This window comes from Ambystoma mexicanum, chromosome 6p (genome assembly GCF_040938575.1).
Source record: "Ambystoma mexicanum isolate Mex_15411 chromosome 6p, UKY_AmexF1_1, whole genome shotgun sequence".
NCBI lineage: Eukaryota > Metazoa > Chordata > Amphibia > Caudata > Ambystomatidae > Ambystoma > Ambystoma mexicanum.
The window spans coordinates 545,996,207-546,017,948 of NC_090935.1; the positions used below are offsets into that span (position 1 = coordinate 545,996,207).

The 21,742-nt window shown below is 46.6% G+C and overlaps 1 protein-coding gene across 1 annotated transcript in view; it reads right to left on the bottom strand.

Annotated features, from left to right (window-relative positions):
- The window catches only part of ADAMTS6 (ADAM metallopeptidase with thrombospondin type 1 motif 6), a 2,426,739-nt gene that overhangs the window by 407,379 nt on the left and 1,997,618 nt on the right, over nucleotides 1-21,742 (bottom strand). Inside the window, exons 19-20 of the mRNA XM_069627350.1 lie at nucleotides 19,689-19,852; nucleotides 572-710 (exon numbers count right to left, since the gene is read on the bottom strand). Coding sequence (XP_069483451.1) covers nucleotides 572-710; nucleotides 19,689-19,852 — 303 coding nt within the window. The remainder of the gene's footprint in view (nucleotides 1-571; nucleotides 711-19,688; nucleotides 19,853-21,742) is intronic.

The following is a 21,742-nucleotide window of genomic DNA, read 5'->3' on the forward strand; positions in this document are numbered from 1 at the left end:
CTAAAAGCAGAGTCAGTAGGGATCTCTATCGCTATGCCTAAATCAAAATACTGACATGGGCATGTTTGGAAGTCCTGCTGTGGGTTGCCCTCCATGTGGAGAACCTGATCCAAAATTGTGCTCATGCAAAACCCACAGAAACATGGTTTCCACACCAGAGTCAGCATAGTAAACATAAGAGAATAATTGATTTATATTTTGAGTATATGCCAGTCTTTGTGATGATAAATACAGTTGCCTGAGCTGTAGTGTTCCTACTCTCCTGTGTACAGTGACTCATTGCCTTGGTGTGTCTTCTCAGCCATCTCTCAGATTTCTAGTCGGCCAGATCAAGTATTGCTCAGACATGTACGATTCCCAACCTAAAATGTAGCTCTCTTTCCAATCATGGCAGCGATGACAAGAATGAAAAAAGAGGCGATATGAAACTAAGGAAATAGTTCATTCATAATTAGCTTCACATGGCAACACGTGGAAACTAGTTCAGTTTGGAAGCAGCCCTGGACCCTGGCTTGTTAGGCAGTAAGACAAATCAGTGCTTTTGGCTATGCTGCTGGACTCCCCGTTTTACCTCCAGAGCACGTGGCGGAGCATTCTGACCACGGGAGGTGATTCCACGAGAAACCCACTTCATTATCGCCGCTCCCGGTCCGAGTGATGGGGACGTTGAAGGTGTAGCGAATGCCCATGTTCTGTTCCTGCAGCAGCACCTGCGGGTGAAAACAACAGAGCAGCAGGCGTGAGATGCAATCCAGAAATGTCTAGTGGCTCAGAGAGGTCCTACAATCAATCAAGACATGAGGGTCCTTTCAGGTATTTCACTAAGGAAATGTGGGCTGATTTCTAAAACATAAACACACGTTGTATTTATCAGTCACGAGAGAGAAATCATTTCTGTTATTTTTCTAAAGAGTGCTGTAATTTACATGTAAGTACTGATGTCTCAATAAGCCTGTGACAGTCGCCATCAGAGGTAAGGATGAGTGTAATTACACTGTGTTGCCCCCCACCCCTTGTCCCAATTTAACAAGGAGTTATAATAAGTATAGATAAGACAAATAAAAGACAAGAAAGTTAGGATTAGGGCAACACGATGGTAAGATGGGAAGAGAAGAAAACATGAGGAGATGGATACAGGGAGGTAGAGAAGCGATAAAGAGGATTTGGTGAGAATGGAAAGGAGGGGCGAGAAGAGAGCAAGGGAGAATGAGGAGGAGAAAGGGAGTCGGGAAGGAGTATGTTGCTTACCTGTAACTCCTTTTCTCCAGCATCATTATCTTTCCTGGATTCACATGCTTTGAATATTCCCTGCCGACAGGCTGGGAATCCCCAATAGATTTATGTTATAGCTTATAATAGAACTTTTAAACTCACTTTAGCAGCCCCTCCATGTCCTATTGGGTGATTATGCCTCAGCCAATTGGACGTCGAATGACTAGCCACACCCAGGAGGTTATCTTCAGATTCTAACCCCAGAGAGATGAGCATTGGAGAGAAGAAGCCTTGTCTCTTAAGAGTGGTAGGTGGGCGCATGTGAATCCATGGAAGATACCAATGCTGGAGAACAGGAAATACAGGTAAGCAACATACTCCTTCTCCAGTATTGGATCTTTCGTGGATTCACATGCTTTGAAGAGATTGCCACAGCAGTTAACATTCTGTACAAGGAGGTAGAAAGAGAGAAGGCATACCTTAGTGAAACAAGCATTGTAGGACAGCTCTTTTGACCCTTGCTTCCACCCCACCTTGTCCCTCCATGCATAAATGCTTGATGAAGGTGTGCGGGACTGCCCAGATTGCTGGGCAGCAGTAGTCTGACTGGAGAACCCCTGCCCATAGGGCCGCTGCCGACCCCTCTGCTCTAGTGGAATGAGCACAGATGGGTCCTTGCAATGGTCGATTGGCTTGAGAAGGTGCTGCTGAAATTGTGGTGGAGACCCATCTGATAATCCCTTGCTTTGAAATAGGTCGACCTTTGATAGGTGCAGCGAAAGCCACAAACAGTTGAGATATTCGTCAAAAACCTTTTGTTCTATCTATGTAGAACTTTAGGCCTCTTCGAAGGTGTAGTGAATTTAAAAGATTGTCCAGCTGGTGTAGACAGATTTGAGAAGAAAACCAGTAGGGTTACTTCGGATTGCTGATGGAAAATGGACAACACCTTGCGAACGAACGTAGGGTTTATTTTTAAGGCGACTTTGTTCATTTTTAAAAAAAATATGTCCCTGTGCCCCGTTCGTCGCCTCGCGCTGTGCAGCCCCATTCCCCACTTCCTTATCCCTCCTCCCACCTCCCGAGCCCAACCCTGCCCCGTGATTGGCTAAAATTCCCATTGCCTGTGCCCACACTGCACCGTGCTCTGCATTGCTGCAATCTGCAGTAGCAGGTGAGTGGAGCCCGCCCAGGACCCTCCTGGGACCTGGTTAACAGGCTATTTTTGAAAAAATATATACCTGCGCCCCGTTCGCCACCTCGCGAAGTGCGGCCCCATTCCCCACTTCCTTATCCCTCCTACCACCTCCCGAGCCCACCCCGCCCTGTGATCGGATAAAAATCCCATTGCCTGGGCCCTCGCTGCACCGTGCTCTCCATTGCTGCCATCTGGAGTAGCAGGTGAGTGGAGCCCCCAGGACCCGCTAACAGGCCATTTTTGAAAAAATATAACCCCGTGCCCCGTTCTCTGCCTCGCGATGTGGGGCCCCACACCCCACTTCCTTATCCCTCCTCCCGAGTCCACCCCCGCCCCGTGAGTGGTGCTATTGATAGTCTTAACCTACCTTCCCTTGGCAGCCCTCTGCCCGGCAGCCCCTGTGGCTAAGCGCCCAAGGCAAAGGGCGGCTCCTACAAAGGCGGCTCCAGAAAGTGTCAGCAGGTGTCCACAGGGGAAGCCAGTAGCCAGCCGTCAACCAACACCTACCACCAAAAAAAAAAGTAAGTGTGGCATGGGTGGGGAGCAGAGCAATTACTCTATTCCAGAAAGCCCAGCCACTCTACACTATCCTAAATCTGAACTGTGAATGCTTGCGTACGCCACACTTAGACGTAATTGTTAATGTTAGCATGCACCACATATAGCTGTAATCAATTGTATGCCTCCCTCTAACAATTAGAGACAGCGTACTGAAAGTTTACTGAAGGATTGAAGAGCATCGGTCCTGTTTTGCTAGGGTTGAGTTTTAATCAGTTTGCAGTCATCCATGCGTCCACGTGCGCAAGGCAGTTTTTAATATCTGGAGCGTTTGGTGATGGGTGGTTCACACATTTGTAGATTATGTGTGTGTCACCTGTGCAGTTGCAGCAGGAGATGCAAGATGTATTGATGTTTAGCAGGCATGTCATGTAGATGTTGAAAAGTAGAGGCGAGGGTCTGGATCTGTAAGGTCACTCTGTGAGAAAAGAGGTGATCCAGTATAGAGCTGGTTCTTTAATACCAATATCTTCCAGTTTTTTAAGAGGATTGCGTGATTGATGATGTCATAAGAGGTTGCGATGTCTAGCAGGATGAGCACTCTCTTGATGTTTTAGGTGTTAGTGGGGAGCAAATATCAGGAGGACCCACGAGTAGAGTTTAACGTTTCTGCTCTAGTAACAGGCATTATGTCAGGAGGGACCAAAATGCAGTGGGGTAGACACTGGTAAATACCCATGCTCACCTCCCAACAGGGGGGGCTATATGGCTGATACTGGGGGAAATGTACAAAACAATAAACCCCAACTCAGCCAGCTATGCTCTAAATTCCCAGTTAACTTTAGCAGGGAACCACGACTCGCGGCACATAAAACGCCTGCAGGCAACCTCATCATGTGCACACACGGCTGGAAAGTTCAGTACAGTGTCCCCTCGATAGGATAGAGTGCAAATGTCATGTACATTCACTAGTATGATAGGTTATTTATAACTCGCTTAATACCCAGAGGTTGTTAGGCGCGGACACGGGGATCGAACCCGTGGTGCTCTGTGTCGTCTTGTTTCCAAGACTAGCACGTTGCCCCTGAGCTATCCTCCCGAGACAAGCACGTTGCCCTTGAGCTATCCTTCCGAGTAGCAGGGACCCACCAAAATACTCTGCTTCTGCTCATCTCCGCTATACTCCAATTTGTCTCCCGCCGGGCCCCTTTCCAGACCGCAGGCAAACCACCAAGTCGAGGTCGGGGATCCGTCCGTGTTCCAGTGCACGCCGGATGGCACAATCAGACTCCTCGACTGACGAGCTGCTGCCTTCAGGACTTCTAGAGAAAAGGACTCTAAGCCATCAAGCCACACTGTGTAGGGGCCGCCTCCGTCAGCCTCCTCAATGTATGCACTTCACTGATTTACATTGTTCCTGAGAGTTTTATTTGCTTAGTGCTCTGTCCAAAGCTCAGGTTATCTGAAATGCCTTGTCCTGTATGACTTTGCCCTGCCCTTTTTGATGTTAACATACAACATCACCATGTCTTGTATTGCGTTTTAGCATTGTCTCCGAATTCCCATAATGCTGTCATTTCTCTCATTATCTATTGGTTCAGAAGAATCTTGTCTCCATGCATAGATATCTATGTGGTGCAATACATAATTTTCTTGGTTTTCAAAACTTTTTGTGATTCGTCTCACTGCTTCTGTTTAAACATTGTCATCTACTTCATTATTTGGTTTAGGTTCGTTTTTCAATCCAATAAACACTCTTTGTCCTCCTGTCCCAATTAATTGTCAAATGTTGCAACTTATTTATGTAGTCAAAGGATTTACATCAAACAAAACAACTTACATGACCATTGATAGAAACACTATTATTTGTCACTGTAATTATATGTTCTACACCACATTGTGCACTTATCAGTTTGGAGCTACGAAGAGATATGCCTGCCTTTTTTCCACGCATAGTACTTGCATGCCTTCTTCGATTTTCATAGCTTGTCTTGCAAGAATCCCCCTCGTGAGACCAGTTTCCCACATTCACACTCAACGAGAGACTCCAAAGTCTTATTAGAAGTCTTGCGGTATGGCAAAGCTGGAAAAGGCAAGTCTGGCACTCATTTGAGCTTAATTTGCAACTTGATTTATATAATCTAAACAGCAGAGTCACAGGCACAGGCACTACAGCGTACACCCAAACTATATGTTAGAATTCAAAATGTATATTAAAATGTAAAATACAACAGGATACTGAGGTGGCTAGGCTACCTCGATGACTCCTGTTGGGGAGAACTTTAGGAATCACAATGCTTTCCTGATTCGTTTTCCTTTCATTGGAAATCACCACAGTAATTATACAAAACTGTGTCAAACTTGAATATGTCTAATTAATATGATTAGCAAAGGAGTATTGTATATACATGTGATTGTGATGTGCAATATTTACATATAATGTATATTTTAATGTGTTTGGATATGTCTATGTATGCAAACGGTTTACATATAAACTATTAATGCATTAATAAAAACAAATCTAACAAATGTAGACTCAAATGTTTCCAAAGAACGACGCACATATGTTATGCATTTGAAACAATTTCACCAGGTGACTGTGATGAATCTCAGACACCTAACGTCAAGTAATTATGAACCAGAGCTAGTGATCAGCCTAGTTCTGATCTCCATGTAAATTAAAACAAGTTTAATTCTGGGATGCAACAACACTTTTCTTATATGCTCCATAGTACGTGGCTATATTTATATAGTAGCAACTTCGGTTGGGTGGTAATTGTTCTATGTACGGAGAAAGTTCTATATAAATAAGAAATCATTATCATTACCATGTAAATTCAGAATATTGAGAACATATGAAAAGTGTGGTTCCATCACAGAATGACACTTTTCTTATTTTACATGAAGTGCATAATCAGGCTAACATTTTACAGGAACGTTTAAGGTTCCCAACTGATTCTCTTTTAAAGTAGAATAAATAAACCTATTTTTGGAGACCACTAGGAGGTGTAGAGGGTAATGGGCGCCTGATTGTGGAGCTACGCATCTAGCCAGACGTTAAAAAATGCATATTGCCCCCGGTGAGATGTGACAAGTGCCCCAGATATGGGCCGATGTCTCTGAAGGGCTGGGGCCACTCTGGGTCGAGTTCCCAGTGGAGCTCGGCCAGAATCGATCGAGCCACGAGCTGACCTGATGAGCCCACAGGTAACGGCCGGAGGAGAGAGGCCCTGAATAGGACGAGTCTTAGGGAATGAGCGACCTGAGGGGAGAGGCAATACTGTGGTTGGGAACGTGGAACCAGATTGAGGAGAGTGCCTGCCTTGAACCACGCAGGGATGCAAGACACCATAGCAGCCGAGAGGTCCCTACAGTGCTGCCCGTACAACGCGGTGTGGCAGAAGTAACAAAGGTGGTGAGCGTGATGGAGATCTACACTGCCCGGTTCCCTCAGAAGGTGACACTGTGGGCCGACGTGAGGCAATAAGGACCTCCACCGTGAGGTGCTGGTAACGGGGAGGAGGTTGGGTCCCAGAACTGAGAGTAGAGGAGCGGTACACATCTAGAGTGAAGGCCAGTGGGCATCAGTATTTGGCAGCAGGGGCCTGATACCAGGCCTGCCCCCCGTGCTAACACAAACAGAGCAGAAGTGGCGCCGGCTCAGTGGTACACACGCAAATTGAAAGAGCTGCCAAGGCACCACTGTGGGTTCACAGCCGCAGGGACCAGGGGTGGAGTTGAAAGCACCCAGTGGAGAGGGTCGATGCATGAGAGATAGCCTGGGCAGACAGAAAGTAGCTCCCCTTCTGGGTTGGGGAAATACCTGTATTCTGCTCTTGGGACAGGCCAGGGGAAGCGCAACAGCAACCACAGTACAGGGAGCATAGTACTCTGCCAAAGAGCGTGCACACAGCGGAATGCCGGCCCGGTTGACGAATGACTGGACCTGGTGAGCCGTCGACAAGGAATGGGATTCTGAACTAGAAAGCCTGAGGAAGAGGGCCAATATAGGGTACTGCCCCGAGGGAGCCAGGTGAGGAGTGGCTGCAAAGGAGGGAAGTCAGGGGTCCCGGGGACCCCCTTTTGGACATGGACAGGCAGATCACCCCTGCTGGGAGAAGTGGCAGGAGACGTTGAGATATACCCTGGAACTGGTTAGTGATGGAAAAGACAAAAGAAGGTGCGCAGAACTTTAGGGCCCTCAGGGGTATACAGCAAGACATCTAGGCAGTGTTAATGGAGTTCAAAGCGTTCCGAGCAGAGGTGCAGGTATCAATGGGAGCCCTCACAGACCGAGTAACAAAGGTGGAAGACAGAGTAGAAATGCTAGAGAATAACCAATGCTCGGCTGATATAGAAGAGGCCCAAATGGAGGCAAGACTTAACTTGAACAAAAGGAAAGTGACATCAGGAGTAAGCTGAATGACGTTGAATACAGAGAAAGGAGGCATAATTTGAGAATATGGGGGCACCCTGGCAAGGACACGTAAACACCTCAGGAGCTGAAGTGCCCAGTGGAAAGAGTCCTGCAGAAACATCTGGGCTCAACCCTGAAAAGAGAAATCAGGTTGGATAGGGTCCATAGATGGGCAAGAGTGGGAGAAGGGCCATGTTCAGTGGTAGTGAAGTGCCACGACTACACTGACATAGATGGAATTCTGCAAAAGGCCAGAGGAATGAGTTTGTTAGAAAGGGCGGGCTCCGAGGTCAACATCTTTCAAGACCTCTCTCATATACCCTTGAGCAAAGACGGAAGTGTAGACCCTTGACAAGTTGGCTCCAGGAACAGGGAGTCAGGTATCGATGGACATTCCCCTTTGTTATCTTTTTGAATATGGAGAGGAGCAGTATACGCAATGTCAGGGTGAAGAGGCCGATAAACTCCTCCATGATTTGCAAAAAGAGGGTCCCGGGCCTGAGTGGGACAGTCAGCGCCAGCTGTGTGAGTGCTTCAAAAGCACCTTTTCCCAGCCAAAGGGTCGCTGATGGGACAGATGCTCCAGGAGCTCCAAAAAGTGCTGTTTAACACAACCCTCACCTCAGAAGATGCCTACGCTGAGGGGGCTTGGTTGCACCAAATGTATCAAAAATGGTTGTTGATAATATTGAAACAGTGTGAAAAACAGCTGGATGCCGGATTCCAAACTACCTAAGTACCTGGAACTATCTAGGTGTCTCGATGTTAAGCGGTTGTATACCCCAATTGGTTCTAGTTTATTTGATGTTGATTTGATGAAGAAGAAAAAGGGAAGGCAAGGGAAGGGGGGATGGGGTTCTGATGTGTACACAATAGTTTTTACAGATCTGGTTCTGAGCTGGAACAGGGCGAACAGGGACGTGCCATTAGCAAGGTGCAGGTGTGGACGAGCTCAAGAAGGCTACCTTAAATGTGAAGGGGCTCAATTCCCCTAATAAGAGGTTGCTGATGCATAATATGTTTCAGGAAGTTTAGCCTGTCAGTCTTGTCCTAGCAGGAAACGTATTTTAAACCAGGAATAGTGGGATACATTTTCTGGGTGTTGTATAAAGACCATAAAAATGAGGGGCTGGGTAAGGTTATGATTAGGTCCTTCCAGCTGAAAGCCGTACAGGTAACAGAGGGGTTTGGAGGGAGATTTCTCGCAATGAAAGGACATCTGGATGGAGTGACGATTACATTGGCCACCCACGTTATGCGCACCCAATACTGGCCAGCTCTCATTCATTAAGAAAGTCTTTGGGGTACTTGAGGAATGGGGGAAGGCCACACATTGGGACTTTGCACAACTGTTGGGGACCATTATTGGGTTGATGTCTGGAGATCGAGGTTTCCCCAGTTGGGGCAATCCACCTTTTTGTCACCATTGAATAAAACATATAGTAGGATTGATCTCTTATTGTTCCCACAAGAACAAGAAGTGGATATGGCCTCACCAAGAATAGAAGCTGTCACCTGGTCAGATCACAAAATGGTCACAGCAGGCTGGCTATTCTATATGAGAAGGAGGGGAATCCCGAGGTAGCACTGTAATGATGTTCTCTTTTGAGACTGAAGAGGAGCAGGTGCATGCCTCTCTTCTGGTCGTCGCCTCCTCACCACCGTCTTATTGGAGTAGCAGATGAAGAGCTACAATTGGGAACCCATAAACGGGTGTATAGGCCATGTCCATACTGCGTTGATTGTATGAAAGACGATAATCACTTAGACAGCCATTCAGAAGATACCCTCATGTTGAGACAGTGGAAGGATGCTACCAGGAATGGTGTCCACTACCAAGATGTCAAGATGCAACTATGAGTAATATGGATGAACTCTTAATAAAGACTGAAGATGACAGAACAATGTCATAAAGAAGATATATGAACCTATGCTGAAACTATATGACAATACTTAAAACTGATAATGTAACTGAAGCACAAAGAGAAACATGTACCTAAGGATGAAGTAACCGTGAATGAAAGAAGATGAAATAACATGCTGACCAATAACTGTAAATTCGCTGTAACGTAAGGTAGAAAAGATACATAAAAGCTTGCTAAAAGGAGGTACATATGCAACATTTAGGACGGCTTTTGGAAGAAAATGGACGATGGCCTGCGTTAAGAATCAACCCTGTTACCTCCAAATACAAGCCTATGATTGCAAACTGAAGAACTGGTGAAGACGCTGTTTATTCACGTGCAGAATAGGGGAGTAGCTTGGCCGAGGCTCAAGAAAACTATTTTGAGAGATGGGTGGAAGACACAAAGGGAGTTGAAGGAACGAACCATGTGCGTAAGTCATATTTCTGCTAAGATTAGGAGAGAAGAACAAGTTACTTCTCACCTTGTAACGTTCTTTCGACGGGATGTTCCTCCGACGTATTCCTTATCTTTGATATTACGTTTCCAGCTTGCTGGCCTCGGAAATGTTTTCTGTAGAGGGCGCTGCGCGTCGACGTCCACCGAGTCGATGTCCCTCGACGGCCACCGTATCAGCGCCAACGTCATCATGCCCATAAATAGCCATGCGCTGCGTCCGTTGCTCAGTTCCGTTTTGTAGCATAAGTAAAGTCATGCCTGAATTGGTTATTGACCTTGAAGGAGCGTAAACTGCAACCACAAGCGAAGTATCACTGCGGGGATGGATGGGAGGGGCGATAAGGAATACGTCGGAGGAACATCCCGTCCAAAGAACGTTACAAGGTAAGAAGTAACTTGTTCTTCGAAGGGATTCTGTCCTCCGACATATTCCTTATCTTTGATAGACTCCCATAGCAGTGGCATGTCATTGGAGGTGGGAGTGAGAAAGTTATGTATCCCTTTAGGGATGGACCGAATGTAATACGGCCTTGCCAAATCTGGTCTCTTGAGTAGTGGAGGAATCCAGATTGTAAAATTTTGTGAATGTATGTGCGGACGACCATGTGGCAGCCGCACATATGTCTCGGACCGGTACCCCTCTTTGGAGAGCCGAAGAGGCTGCGATACCCCTGGTTGAATGAGCCCTGAGATTTTGGGGTGGCTCTTTCCCTGCCAGTTTGTAACATTCCAGAATGGCCAAAATAATCCCCCTGGAGATGGTTTGTTTTTTTATGGGTAGTCCCAACTTGTGACCTGATTATCCAACAAACGGTTGGTCTGCTTGCCTGATCCTAGCCATTCTGCTGATGTAAAAGCTGAGAGCTCGCCTTGGGTCCAGCCTATGTAGCCTTTCCTCCTCTTTCCCCAGATGGGGAGGAGGGTAGAACGAAGGTAAGGTAATTTTCTGAGTAATATGAAATTCAGAAACCACCTTTGGGAGGAAATTAGGCTTCACCTGTAGGACAACTTTGTCCTTGTGGAAGATTGTATGTGGGGGTTTACAGGAGAGAGCTTGTAGCTCGCTCACCCTCCTAGCAGATGTTAGTGCTATCAATAGGACAGTTTTAAGCGTGAGAAATCTCAGCGAACAAGAGTGAAGTGGTTCGAATGGAGTGCCCATTAGGAAGTTTAAGACTAAATTTAAGTCCCATAAGGGAACCTGGAATGGTTTTGGAGGATAAACATTAGTTAATCCCTTGAGAAATTGTACCACTAGAGGAAGTTTGAAATACGATGGTTCCTCCGCAGTGTGCTTGAAGATAGAAAGCGCTGCGAGATAGCCTTTTACAGTGCCAACTTGAAGGCCTGAGTTTGCAAAGTAGAGTAGAAACGATAACACCATTGGTGTACCACATGAAAAAGGGTCGATATTCTCTTCCCTACACTAGCTGCAAAATTTGTTCCAACGGCAGCGGTATAAAGACTTTGTTGCTGGCCTTCTGGCCGAAAGCAACACCTCCATGACATCATCAGGGAGATCCCAATCCTTGTACCTCACCCTTTCAGAAGCCAAGCGTGAAGGTTGAGGGCTCTGGTGTCTGGATGGAGAACCTGACCTCCCTTCTGCAAGAGAAGATTCTCTTTGAGTGGGAGACGGATTGGAGGACAGATGGACATATCTAGAAGGTCCGGGTACCACGTTCTCCTGGCCCAATCCGGGGCAATTAGGATCATGGTTTTCCGGAATCTTCTCAACCTCCTGATCATTTGAGGAATAAAAGGGACTGGTGGGAACGCGTAAAGGAGTGGAAACTCCCAGTCCACTACGAACGCGTCTCCTAGAGCTCCTCTCGGGGGAAATTCCCTTGAACAGAACAGATCGCACTTCCTGTTGGTGCTTGTGGCGAACAGATCCACCTGAGGGGTTCCCCAAAGGGCGAAGATCTCTTGAAGGACTTCCTGAGCTAGCTCCCACTCGTGGGAGACTGTGCTCTGCCTGCTCAGAGCGTCCGCTGTCAAGTTCCTCTCTCCGGCTAGGTGGACTGCCGATAGAGAGATTCCTTCTTGGATTGCCCAAAACCAGAGCTGCATCACCTCTCTGAACAGTGGCAGTGATCCTACGCCTCCTCTTTTGTTGAGGTAGTGCATGGCCACCGTGTTGTCCGTCATTATCAGGACATTTCTCCCCTGTACTGATGGAAGGAAAGCTTTCAGCGCTAGTCTAATCGCTCTCAGCTCCAATAGGTTGATGTGACCAACGACCGCTGATGGTCAAGTCGTTGGCATGGGCTCCCCACCCCGTGAGTGAGGCGTCTGTGACTACTGTTATCTCCGGCCATGGTTGCCAAAACAGTTCTCCTTTCAAGATGTTCTCTGGATATGCCCACCATTGAAGGTCGCGGGCTACCTTGTCCGGAATCCAGAGGAGATCTGTCATTCTCCCTGAGAATTGCGACCACTGACTTCTCAGTGCCCACTGAAGAGATCTCATTCTCAGGCGAGCCTCTGGCACAAGGAAGATGCAGGATGCCATGAGGCCTAGCAACCTCAAAAAGTCGAAGGCTGGGAGACGTTGGGCATTTTGAAACTTGGTGACCATCTGTAGAATATCTTGAGCCCTCACCTCTGGTGGCGAGGCCTTTTCCAGGGAAGTGTCCAGGACCGCTCCAATGAACTGGAGTCTCTGTGATGGTATCATCTGTGACTTCTTTAAATTGAGGGAGAAGCCCAGTTTGTGAAGGAAGTGGCAGACATAATCTAGCTGGGCCTGGGCCTGTTTCGAAGATACAGCCCTGATCAGCCAATCGTCCAGGTAGGGGTAGACGTGGATCCCTTCCCTCCTTAGACTCGCCGCCACTACCGACATCAGCTTGGTGAAGACCCTCGGGGTGGAGGTCAGCCCAAATGGCAGAACTTGAAATTGATAATGAGAGTCGCCAATTGCGAACCTCAGGTATTTCCTATGTTTGAGATGGATTGGCACATGGAAATAAGCATCCTGAAGGTCCAGAGATACCAGCCAGTCCTGGAGCTGGAGTGCCTGAAGGATCTGAGAGAGAGTTACCATCTTGAACTTGTCCTTCCTGAGGAACTTGTTCAATTCTCACAAGTCCAGGATGGGTCTCAGTCCTCCGTCCTTCTTTGGTATGAGAAAGTAGGGGGGAGTACCAGCCCTTGTTCCTGTCAGCTACAGGTACCGGTTCTATGGCACCTTTCTCTAGCAGGTCTATAATTTCCTGCAAGAGGAGCGGATCTGGAACTTTTAGAGAGCTGTTCCCGGGTGGATGACTCCGGGGGATGTGTAGAAAGGGTAGGCAGTAACCCTGGGCAACTGTCTCCAATGCCCAAGCATCTGACAATATAGCCTGCCATTCCGTCAGATGGTGAGTTAACCTGCCCCCTACAAGTGTATTGTGTGGAAAGGCCTCAGAGTGGTTTGAGGGCGGCTGATGCAGATGCCGAGGGTAAAGGGGCACCTGATGCTGCTGCGGCCTTAGTACTTTTGACCCGTCCACCTTGGGTGGATCTCCTTTCGCCTCTTTGAGCCGGCTGTTCTCTGCCTTTCCCGAATGCGGAATAATAGCGAAAGGACTTTCCTCTCCCAGAGGTTTCTGAGGGGTGAAAAGGAGTTTGGCGGATAGCAGCTCCTAAAGATTTTGCTGCTGCTTTAGATGTCTGCAACTTTTCCAGACTGACATCAGCCTTTTTCCCGAATAGTGAAGAGCCTTCAAAGGGAATATTCAAAAGTCTGGCCTGTACATCTGGAGCAAAGCCAGACTTTCGCAACCACGCATGCCCGCGTATTGTTGTACTTGCCGCCATGGCCCTGCTGATACTGTCAGCGGAATCAATGCCAATTTGAAGTGATTCGCACATGGCATCTTTGCCATCTTTAATAATGTTAAGGAAGGCTTCCTTTCCTCTCCTTCGGGTATGCAATCAGCCGCTGATGAAGCACACTCCTATAGTGTGTGACTGAACCTGGCGAGCGTACAGGTGGTGTTGATGGACTTCAACGCCATACTACAAGCAGAGAGGGCGTTCTTCGCCATAGAATCGTACCTCTTGTCAACTCTATCCTGTGGGACAGTAGGGTAAGCGGTCCTACTGCTAGATGAAGTTGCCACTTGAACCACCAGGCTCTCTGGAGTCGGGTGTTTTGATAAGTATTCAGGGTCAGCAGCCGCTACCCTATACTTGGCTGACAATCTTTTATTGACCGCAGGGATAACTTCAGGAGTTTCCCAATTAGATGTAATTTTCCTTTGTAAGGCTGCATGGAAGGGGACCACAGGATCCTCCTGTGGACCTTTGTCTAATATGCCTGTTAGGTCATCCTGTTGAAAAACAGGGGAAGGCGCAGACCAACCCATAAATTCAATAATTCTTGCCATAAGGGCTCTATAGGGTGTTTCGGTATGTTCCCCTGGGTCTGGCTTAACAAATTCCACTTCTGGGGAAGTGTCCAGCCCACTTGCCTCATGTAGTGACTTCTGTAGGTCCTTCAGCCTTCTTTCCTCAGAGGTGAAATCCTCTGAAATAGGCAGTGTGGTCCTCTGTAACCCAAATGTTTCCTGGTCAGAATCTTCCCCCTCTTCATAAATTGAAGATAGTCCAGGGTACTCTGACCTCTGAAATGGTGTAAAACCCATCTCTAAGACAGAAGGAGCCAAACTCGTCATTATTGGGCGAGAAAACGTCGATGTCGTCGACGCCGATGTGACAGGCTTTGAAGGCGCCGAGAACGGCACCAAAAAAACTGGAAGGGGTCTCGAAGAACTCGAGAGGATCGGGATCCTACTTGAGGACATCGACGACGGTCTCAGCGTCGTGCCGGAGGCCCTTGGAATCACCGTTGGCTGTGGAGTAGCCTTGGTCTTCTCTTTCATCGGCGTCGATGTCGGCGTCGACGATGGCGTCGAGTCGATCGACCGATGCGTCAAGGAACCCTTCGACAACGGCGTCGAGTCGATCGGCCGATGCGTCAAGGAACCCTTCGACAACGGCGTCGATGGCGCTGATCCGTGCGTCGAAGGAATCTTTGACGACGGCGTCGACGATGGTGCCTTCTTACCCGATGGCTCGTGGTGCTCTCGGGTGGAATGTTTCGCCGGGTGCTGTGACTCGTGGCGTTTTGATTTTTTGGGTTTTTCACCCGGGGTATCACCCTCAGCTGTCTTCGAGGGGGTCGAGCCCGCATTCTCGAAGATGCTTAACATTTTCTTTCTGAATTCCTCCCACTCTGCTTGAGAGCTGTGTTTTGTGGGACAGGAGACCCTTTCTGCAGACACAGAAGACGACGAGGAAGGGGATCTTCGACGTCTCTTTTTTGAGTGTCTTGATCTCGACGAATGGTGGGAGCTACTTCGAGATCTAGAATGGGAATGTTTTCGACGGCGAGGAGACGAATGCCTCGACTCAGCCGAAGAAACCTTCGAGGAGGTTTTGACTGACTTACCTCTCTCGAGCTTCCCCTTGCGCTCCTTCAAGGCTTTCGCCGTCATGGACATGCAGTCCTCACACTCCGAACAATGGTGCTCGGATTCCCAAGCACCACAAGCAGATCCTGTGTGGATCCGTTATCGATATTTTTTTACTGCAGTCTCGACATTTCTTGAAGCCGGATCGCGGCGTGGTCGGTTCCGATGAAGATGCCATCCAGAACGAGTAGGTATTATTCGAGTAGATATAGAGTTATCCTGACTGAACTGAGCAACGACGTTCCGAGGCCCCACTAAGCGTGGAAAAACGGAACTGAGCAACGGACGCAGCGCGTGGCTATTTATGGGCATGATGACGTCGGCGCCGATACGATGGCCGTCGAGGGACATCGACTCGGCGGACGTCGACGCGCAGCGCCCTCTACAGAAAAGATTTCCGAGGCCAGCAAGCTGGAAACGTAATATCAAAGATAAGGAATACATTGGAGGACACAATCCCTTCGAAAAGGACATTTGTAAGTGCCAAGTAATCAACAATCACAAGGGCAAAAGCCTATGTAAGGTGGAGTGAGCAAGTCTCTAGAGGCCAGAGAGGGTAATGGCACCCTGTTTAATAAAATCAAATAGTCCTAAATAAAAGTCTGAAATGAACAAAATCATAGTCTCCTAACACGTGACTCAGAAGTCGAAAAGAAGGGCTATTAATTAAAACCCAGATGGGGATAGTGGTCTGTTCATACCCCCTCAATGTTCCAGAACAGTGAGCAGACTACGAGGTCAACTACAAACAGAAGGCCTTAGCTAAGGATCAGGTTGATGACATACGATGGAGTAATTGGGAAAACAAGAAATGAATTGACGCATCTCAAGCACCTAGGCTTCGTTTTTACTCATGTGCTGCTAAACAAGCTGAAAGTCCAAGGTTGGATGGGATTTCCAACCAGTCATTTGGCCTGCCACGTACTTTCACATACAATGCTGCAGTTACCAATCCGCTGCCATATTCTCTGCTATAATCAGTCTACTGCATATGTAGAAGTAGCTCAGGGTGTCTCCTACAGATAAGGGGAACCCAATGAGATGTTACCACTTATATAATTCTATTAGTAGATATGTTCCCCTAAACCAGTCCCTCCTGTTAATAGTTTTTGTAAAATTCCACGTAGGATGATGTCATAGATGATGTATAAAAAAGTATATAAACTCTGTATATACAAGAGGAAGTGCAAGTATGCAAGCATCTTTTTTGATAGTTGTACAACTCCCTACTTTCTTTCATTGAGATTAAAGCAGTATTTTACCATCTCCTTTGGGTCTGTCCAGTTATGTACAATGTTTATTGTTAATTCCATCTAGCGCAGAAAGGATGCTTCAAAGTGCTACAGCACAAGACTCACTCTTTAGGGCATTCCTGGGGAAGGAGATCCGTAGTTATTTCAAGATAAATGACACAGGGAGGTCCACCCGAACACGATTTGGAAGGCAGCCAAGGCCACGATAAGGAGTCTCCTCATAGCAGAGGGGGCACAGAAAAAATGGCAGAGGGGTATGATGGAGAATAGGCTACGATCATAGATAAGGGACTTGAGAGCCCGGTTAAACAGGAAGGAATGTAACAGGGATAAGTTACTTACCAGAATGTGGGATAAGAGGCAGGCTCTGCATTCAACATTGATAGGAGAAGTGGTTAAGAAGATGTGATACACTAAGAAAAGGTTCTATGATAAAGGAGATCAGGTGGGGACACTGCTCGCTAATAGGGTGAGGGGTAATAGGAGGAATGGTGGGTAGACAGACTCAGGAAAGCTGATGGAACATTAATAAGTACACATGAAGGGATCCCAGTATGTTTTGCAGACTACTTTGAGATGCTATACACTCAAGGGGATGGGAATATTTGCGAGTATCTGAGGGCGTCTTATGATGTATTCTGTAGAGGAAACTCTGTTGGAGGCAGAGAACACTGTGGAAGAAGTATCCCTAGCTATAGGGTGACTGAAGGCAGGAAAGGCTCCAGGGGAAGATGGCTACACAGCCGGCTTCTATTAGCAATTTCAAGACATCCTGGTGAAACCTCTCGCCAAAGTCCTCAATGCCATTAGCGATACAGAGAGATCCCACCCTCATTTCTTGAAGAATGGATTGTATTCATCCCAAAGCCAAGGAAAGACCCCACACAATGTCGAGCATGCAGACCCATCTCTCTACTGAATGTAGATGCCAGATTGTGTACTAGAATACTGGCATAGATCCCGGAAGCCCACCTTCCCAGGTTGATCCATGCCAACCAGAAATTCTCTATCTTGAATAGGCAGGGAGTGGACAATCTATGGAATACCCTACATATACTACAGTCCCCAATGGAAGAAACAAAGGGGCTCTGATACTGTCCCTCGACGCCGAAAAGGCATTTGACCATGTCAGTTGGAGTTTCCTGATGGGAGTGCTCTCCACAATTGAGATGGGGCTGAAATGGATGAGTTGGATCACTGCTCTCTACTGGACTCCCAGGACAAAGGTGGTAGTCAATGGTGAGGAGTCTAGGGCATTCCAATTGTGAGAGGGAACTAGACAGTGTTGCCCCCTATCCCTGCTTCTGTACGCTTTGGACATGGAAGCCTGGGTGCGGGATGTCAGAGTAAATAAGAACATTCAAGGGGTTAAGGTTGGGGGGGAATATAAATTAAGTCTCTTCGCGGACAATGTTCTCCTGTACCTAACACATCCACAAACCTCTTTCCCACACCTAATACACAGCCTGGCCAGGTATGGTGAAATGTCAGGCATCAAGATACATTTTGAAAAATCTGTGGCATATCAGGTAGGTCCATGGGATCCCATAGATAAGGAGGATAAAAGGGCCTGGGCATTTGCATCCAACGGGACGGGTTCAGATACCTGGAGGTGGAGAAATCTGGTGATTTCAATAGCCTGTTTACCGATAACTACCTAACTACCTCCTCTATGGGATAAGGTGAAGGCAGATTTAGAGCGATGGACTGGCTTAATCTCGCCTGTATGGATGACGAGATTGAATTGCATCAAAACAATGGCCTTCCCCAGGTTTCTCTTCCTCTTCCAGATGCTACCCCTTGTGATGCCACCGCATTTCCTTATCCTGGTCAAAGGAAGACTGTTGAAATTGAAATTGCCATCAGTCAGGGCGAGGCCTAGAATAGCTTACATGTTCCTCACACTCCCATGGGAAGCAGAGGGTGCGGGGCGTTCACGGATCTGGAGGAATATTATTGAGCAGCTCAGCTGCGCATCATGATAGACCACTTGGAGCCTGGTTTATAGAAAGAGTCGGTGAAGACGGACAACACGATAATGGCCCTGGTCATGTTGGGGGATTGTTTCCTGGTCCCACAGAGGGAGATCCCAATGGGGTTCTGTGGCATCCAATGCTGGAGGGATTTTGAAAACTGTGGAAAGGAGGCAGAGACACACATTGGCTGTCATCGTGGTAAACTCTCCCCCTTTCGATATTTTCAACTAAAAGGGGTTCTTAACGACCCAAGATGGGGGACAACTTACGGTGGGGCATAACTATATTTGAGCAGACCCTCTTGCAGAGTACAAGCACCAAGGGCGGTATAGCAACCATCTATAAGGCACTGTTACAGGCAAAAGCTCTTGACTGCCTTCCCGCCAGGCAGAAGTGGGCAGAGGATTTACAGAGGGATATTCTGGATGACTTGTGGTCTAGGATGTGTATAAGGGTGACGCACTCAATGAGGTCTTTACAATATAGGATGCAGGCAATAAAACTGTTACTTAACTGGGATATTCTCCAGTCATCATAGCCAAGATGTATACCAGGGTGGATTCACAGTGTTTGAGGTGCAACAGCGCGGGTGCAGATTATTTCCATATATAATGGAGGTGTGTCCATATACAAATATATGGGGGGATCCTCGCATGGATCAAAGGGTTCGATTGAGTTTATAGGCAGCTTTCACCATGGTGGCTGCTGTTTGGGGGTTATGAGAAGGACAAGGTGCAAGAAGGAGGGGGGCACTTGGTCCCCACCCTACTGGTAGCTGCCAGGTGTTGTATGGCTCAGAATTGGAAGTGAAACAGGATACCCTCAGAAAAGGAATGGCTTCAGAAGATCTAAACTAATATCGAATAGCTTGGCTCCCTTTCTTCACTAAATATGAGTAATAGCCTGATGGAGCTCCAGATCCAGACTATGTTTTGGTTTAGGATCATTTCGGCAAAGTTTGACATGTTCAGGGGAGAATAGACCGAAAGTTATTTTTTGGAAAAATAACTTTCTGTCTTTTCTCCCTCGAACATTTCCACCACAGGCTTCCAACCCCAATCCTAATATGCTATGGATGATAGTAATGTTTGACTTGTTTCATTATTGACAAAATGATAATGAAATAAGATTTTGAAAATAAAAAAGAAGAAATAAACCTATTTTGCATGCAAGATATTTTATTTGTATATGTTCATATTTTGTACATTTGCCTGCAAGTCCAATGTACACTCATTACAATCACTCATTTCTTATGTTTCTAAGACTTAATATTGTGAAAGAATAAAAATGAATTTCTCTGAAGATTTACCATCACATTGAGAATTTCTGCTGTGGGTCCTAAAGCTTCCAAAGATTCAGGCTCATCTGTGGGTCTCTTGTAATGAAAAGCTGTTCCAGCAACGTCAAACTTTCTAGGCCAGTCAATCGTCCAAGCGCCATTAATATAGTAGTCATCGCCTTCCGATTTCAATGCTGAAAGAAATGCACACAACTTTTAGAAATGTAAGCGGACGAAAACTGAAAGAGTCTGAATTACTGGATCTTCAATACAAACGGATAACTACCCTGTTCAGATTGGTGGGAGTTGAAGGTTTATCACCCACTGACATCTTCAGGAAAAAACTGAACAATGTGAAGATTGTGTTCAATTCATGTTGATTGATTGGCACTGAGAATATTTTCCCATTACCTTGAATTACCTTAACAGATCCCTGTTTAGTGAAAAACTACCCAAAATGCACACGGGCAGTCCATCATTATCATGTCTGATAACAACTAAGATTCTGTATGGTTGTTTCTATACATCAACGAGAATTGTAGGGTTTGATTCTGTAATCAGACGAAAATTTGCAACACGTGTTTAGATATTACAACACTTATACGAGAAAGAGGGCAACTTGTAAACACCAAAATATATTCTTCTATCAAAAGGACAAGTCATTTTAATGTTAGGCAGCTTGCCTTTATCCGGAAATCTTAGACTGGGGTTACTCAATGCAAAGGAAGTGACTAGGAACATCAAAAACATATTGTTTAAAATTAGTAGCACCTGTCCAGGAAGTTGATGTAAAATGGCCTTCCAGCCAATGAGAGAGCACAAAATGCAGGTTTTACCTCATGGTATCAGCACACACTCTGAGCACCCTAATGTGTGGGACAGATCTGGTACAAGTCAGTGTGTGGTTGTTTCACAGATTTTTTTTTAATCAAGGCAATAACTCCTACAACTCCCCAACAACCCCCCATTTAAAACATACCCAAACCCTACACCGCCATAAGAAATGCAGTGAAGGAATGTGGTAAAACAGCCGTTCACCAAATGCGGTCACAATAACTTGGACAGGTATTGTGGGGGACACCGATATCTTCCCTCCTGGACCCCTACCTCACTTCCCACCATTTGCCTGCCCTCCACCCTACACAAAGTCCCGGCCTGCTTACCTTGTGTGCTCGTCCATTCATCATGCCTTTCTGCTCCCAGCTCCTCAACTCTTTCCGTCATGCTACCTGTCTGTCCCAATGGGTGCCATGGAAGGGAAGAACGGTCTAGCAGTAGTTCCCTTCTACCTAGTTCCAGTCTCCCACAATCAACGGTTGGCCTTTGAGATAGTTTTGTTTTATGAGCTTGGTATGTATGTTGTTTAATAAATATGTTATATCAACATTAATATCATGCTACTATACACAAGGCAGATAACCAGTTTGTAGCAGCTGGAAAGGCCCATGGGATGAGCTGCGCATTACAGCGCCTCGATGCCTTTGGGCTGTAGTGCACGCTACAAATCCAAATAAATAAATAAATATGAAATAAATAATCATAATAATAATCATTGTAATATTATTATTGTTATAAAGTGACATGCAGCACCACACAAAACAACCACATAAATCATTAATAACCATGAGAAGCATTCTATTCTTTAAAAGGGTCATACTGCCTAAAGTACACCTGCAAATGTAAATTGTGGGCAGACCAAACACCCGTCCCGAAACTAAGATTCCTCTGCTGCCCCTTTTAACAGGTCAATCTAAATGCAGCCCAGTTTGAGAATTATAGACAAGACTGTACAATACACAATGACTACCAGAATAGGTAGGCCTAAACCCAAGAGGAATTCAGGCTGCCACAATTCTATAACCATCTGGTAAAAGCCCTTGCAACAATCAAAAACATCCAAGTAGCCCCCGTAGGGCATTGCTCCCAGAGAAGCCATAGTTCAAATCCCACCCTCATTTAAAAAAGCCAGCAGTTCCAACAGGTATTCTCTATACATAGAGTAAAACGAAAAAGAGGGGGCCGACAAACCCAAAGGTTATTTGCTCAGCCGAGCATAGGTAATGCTCGTGAGAAATCCTGTGATC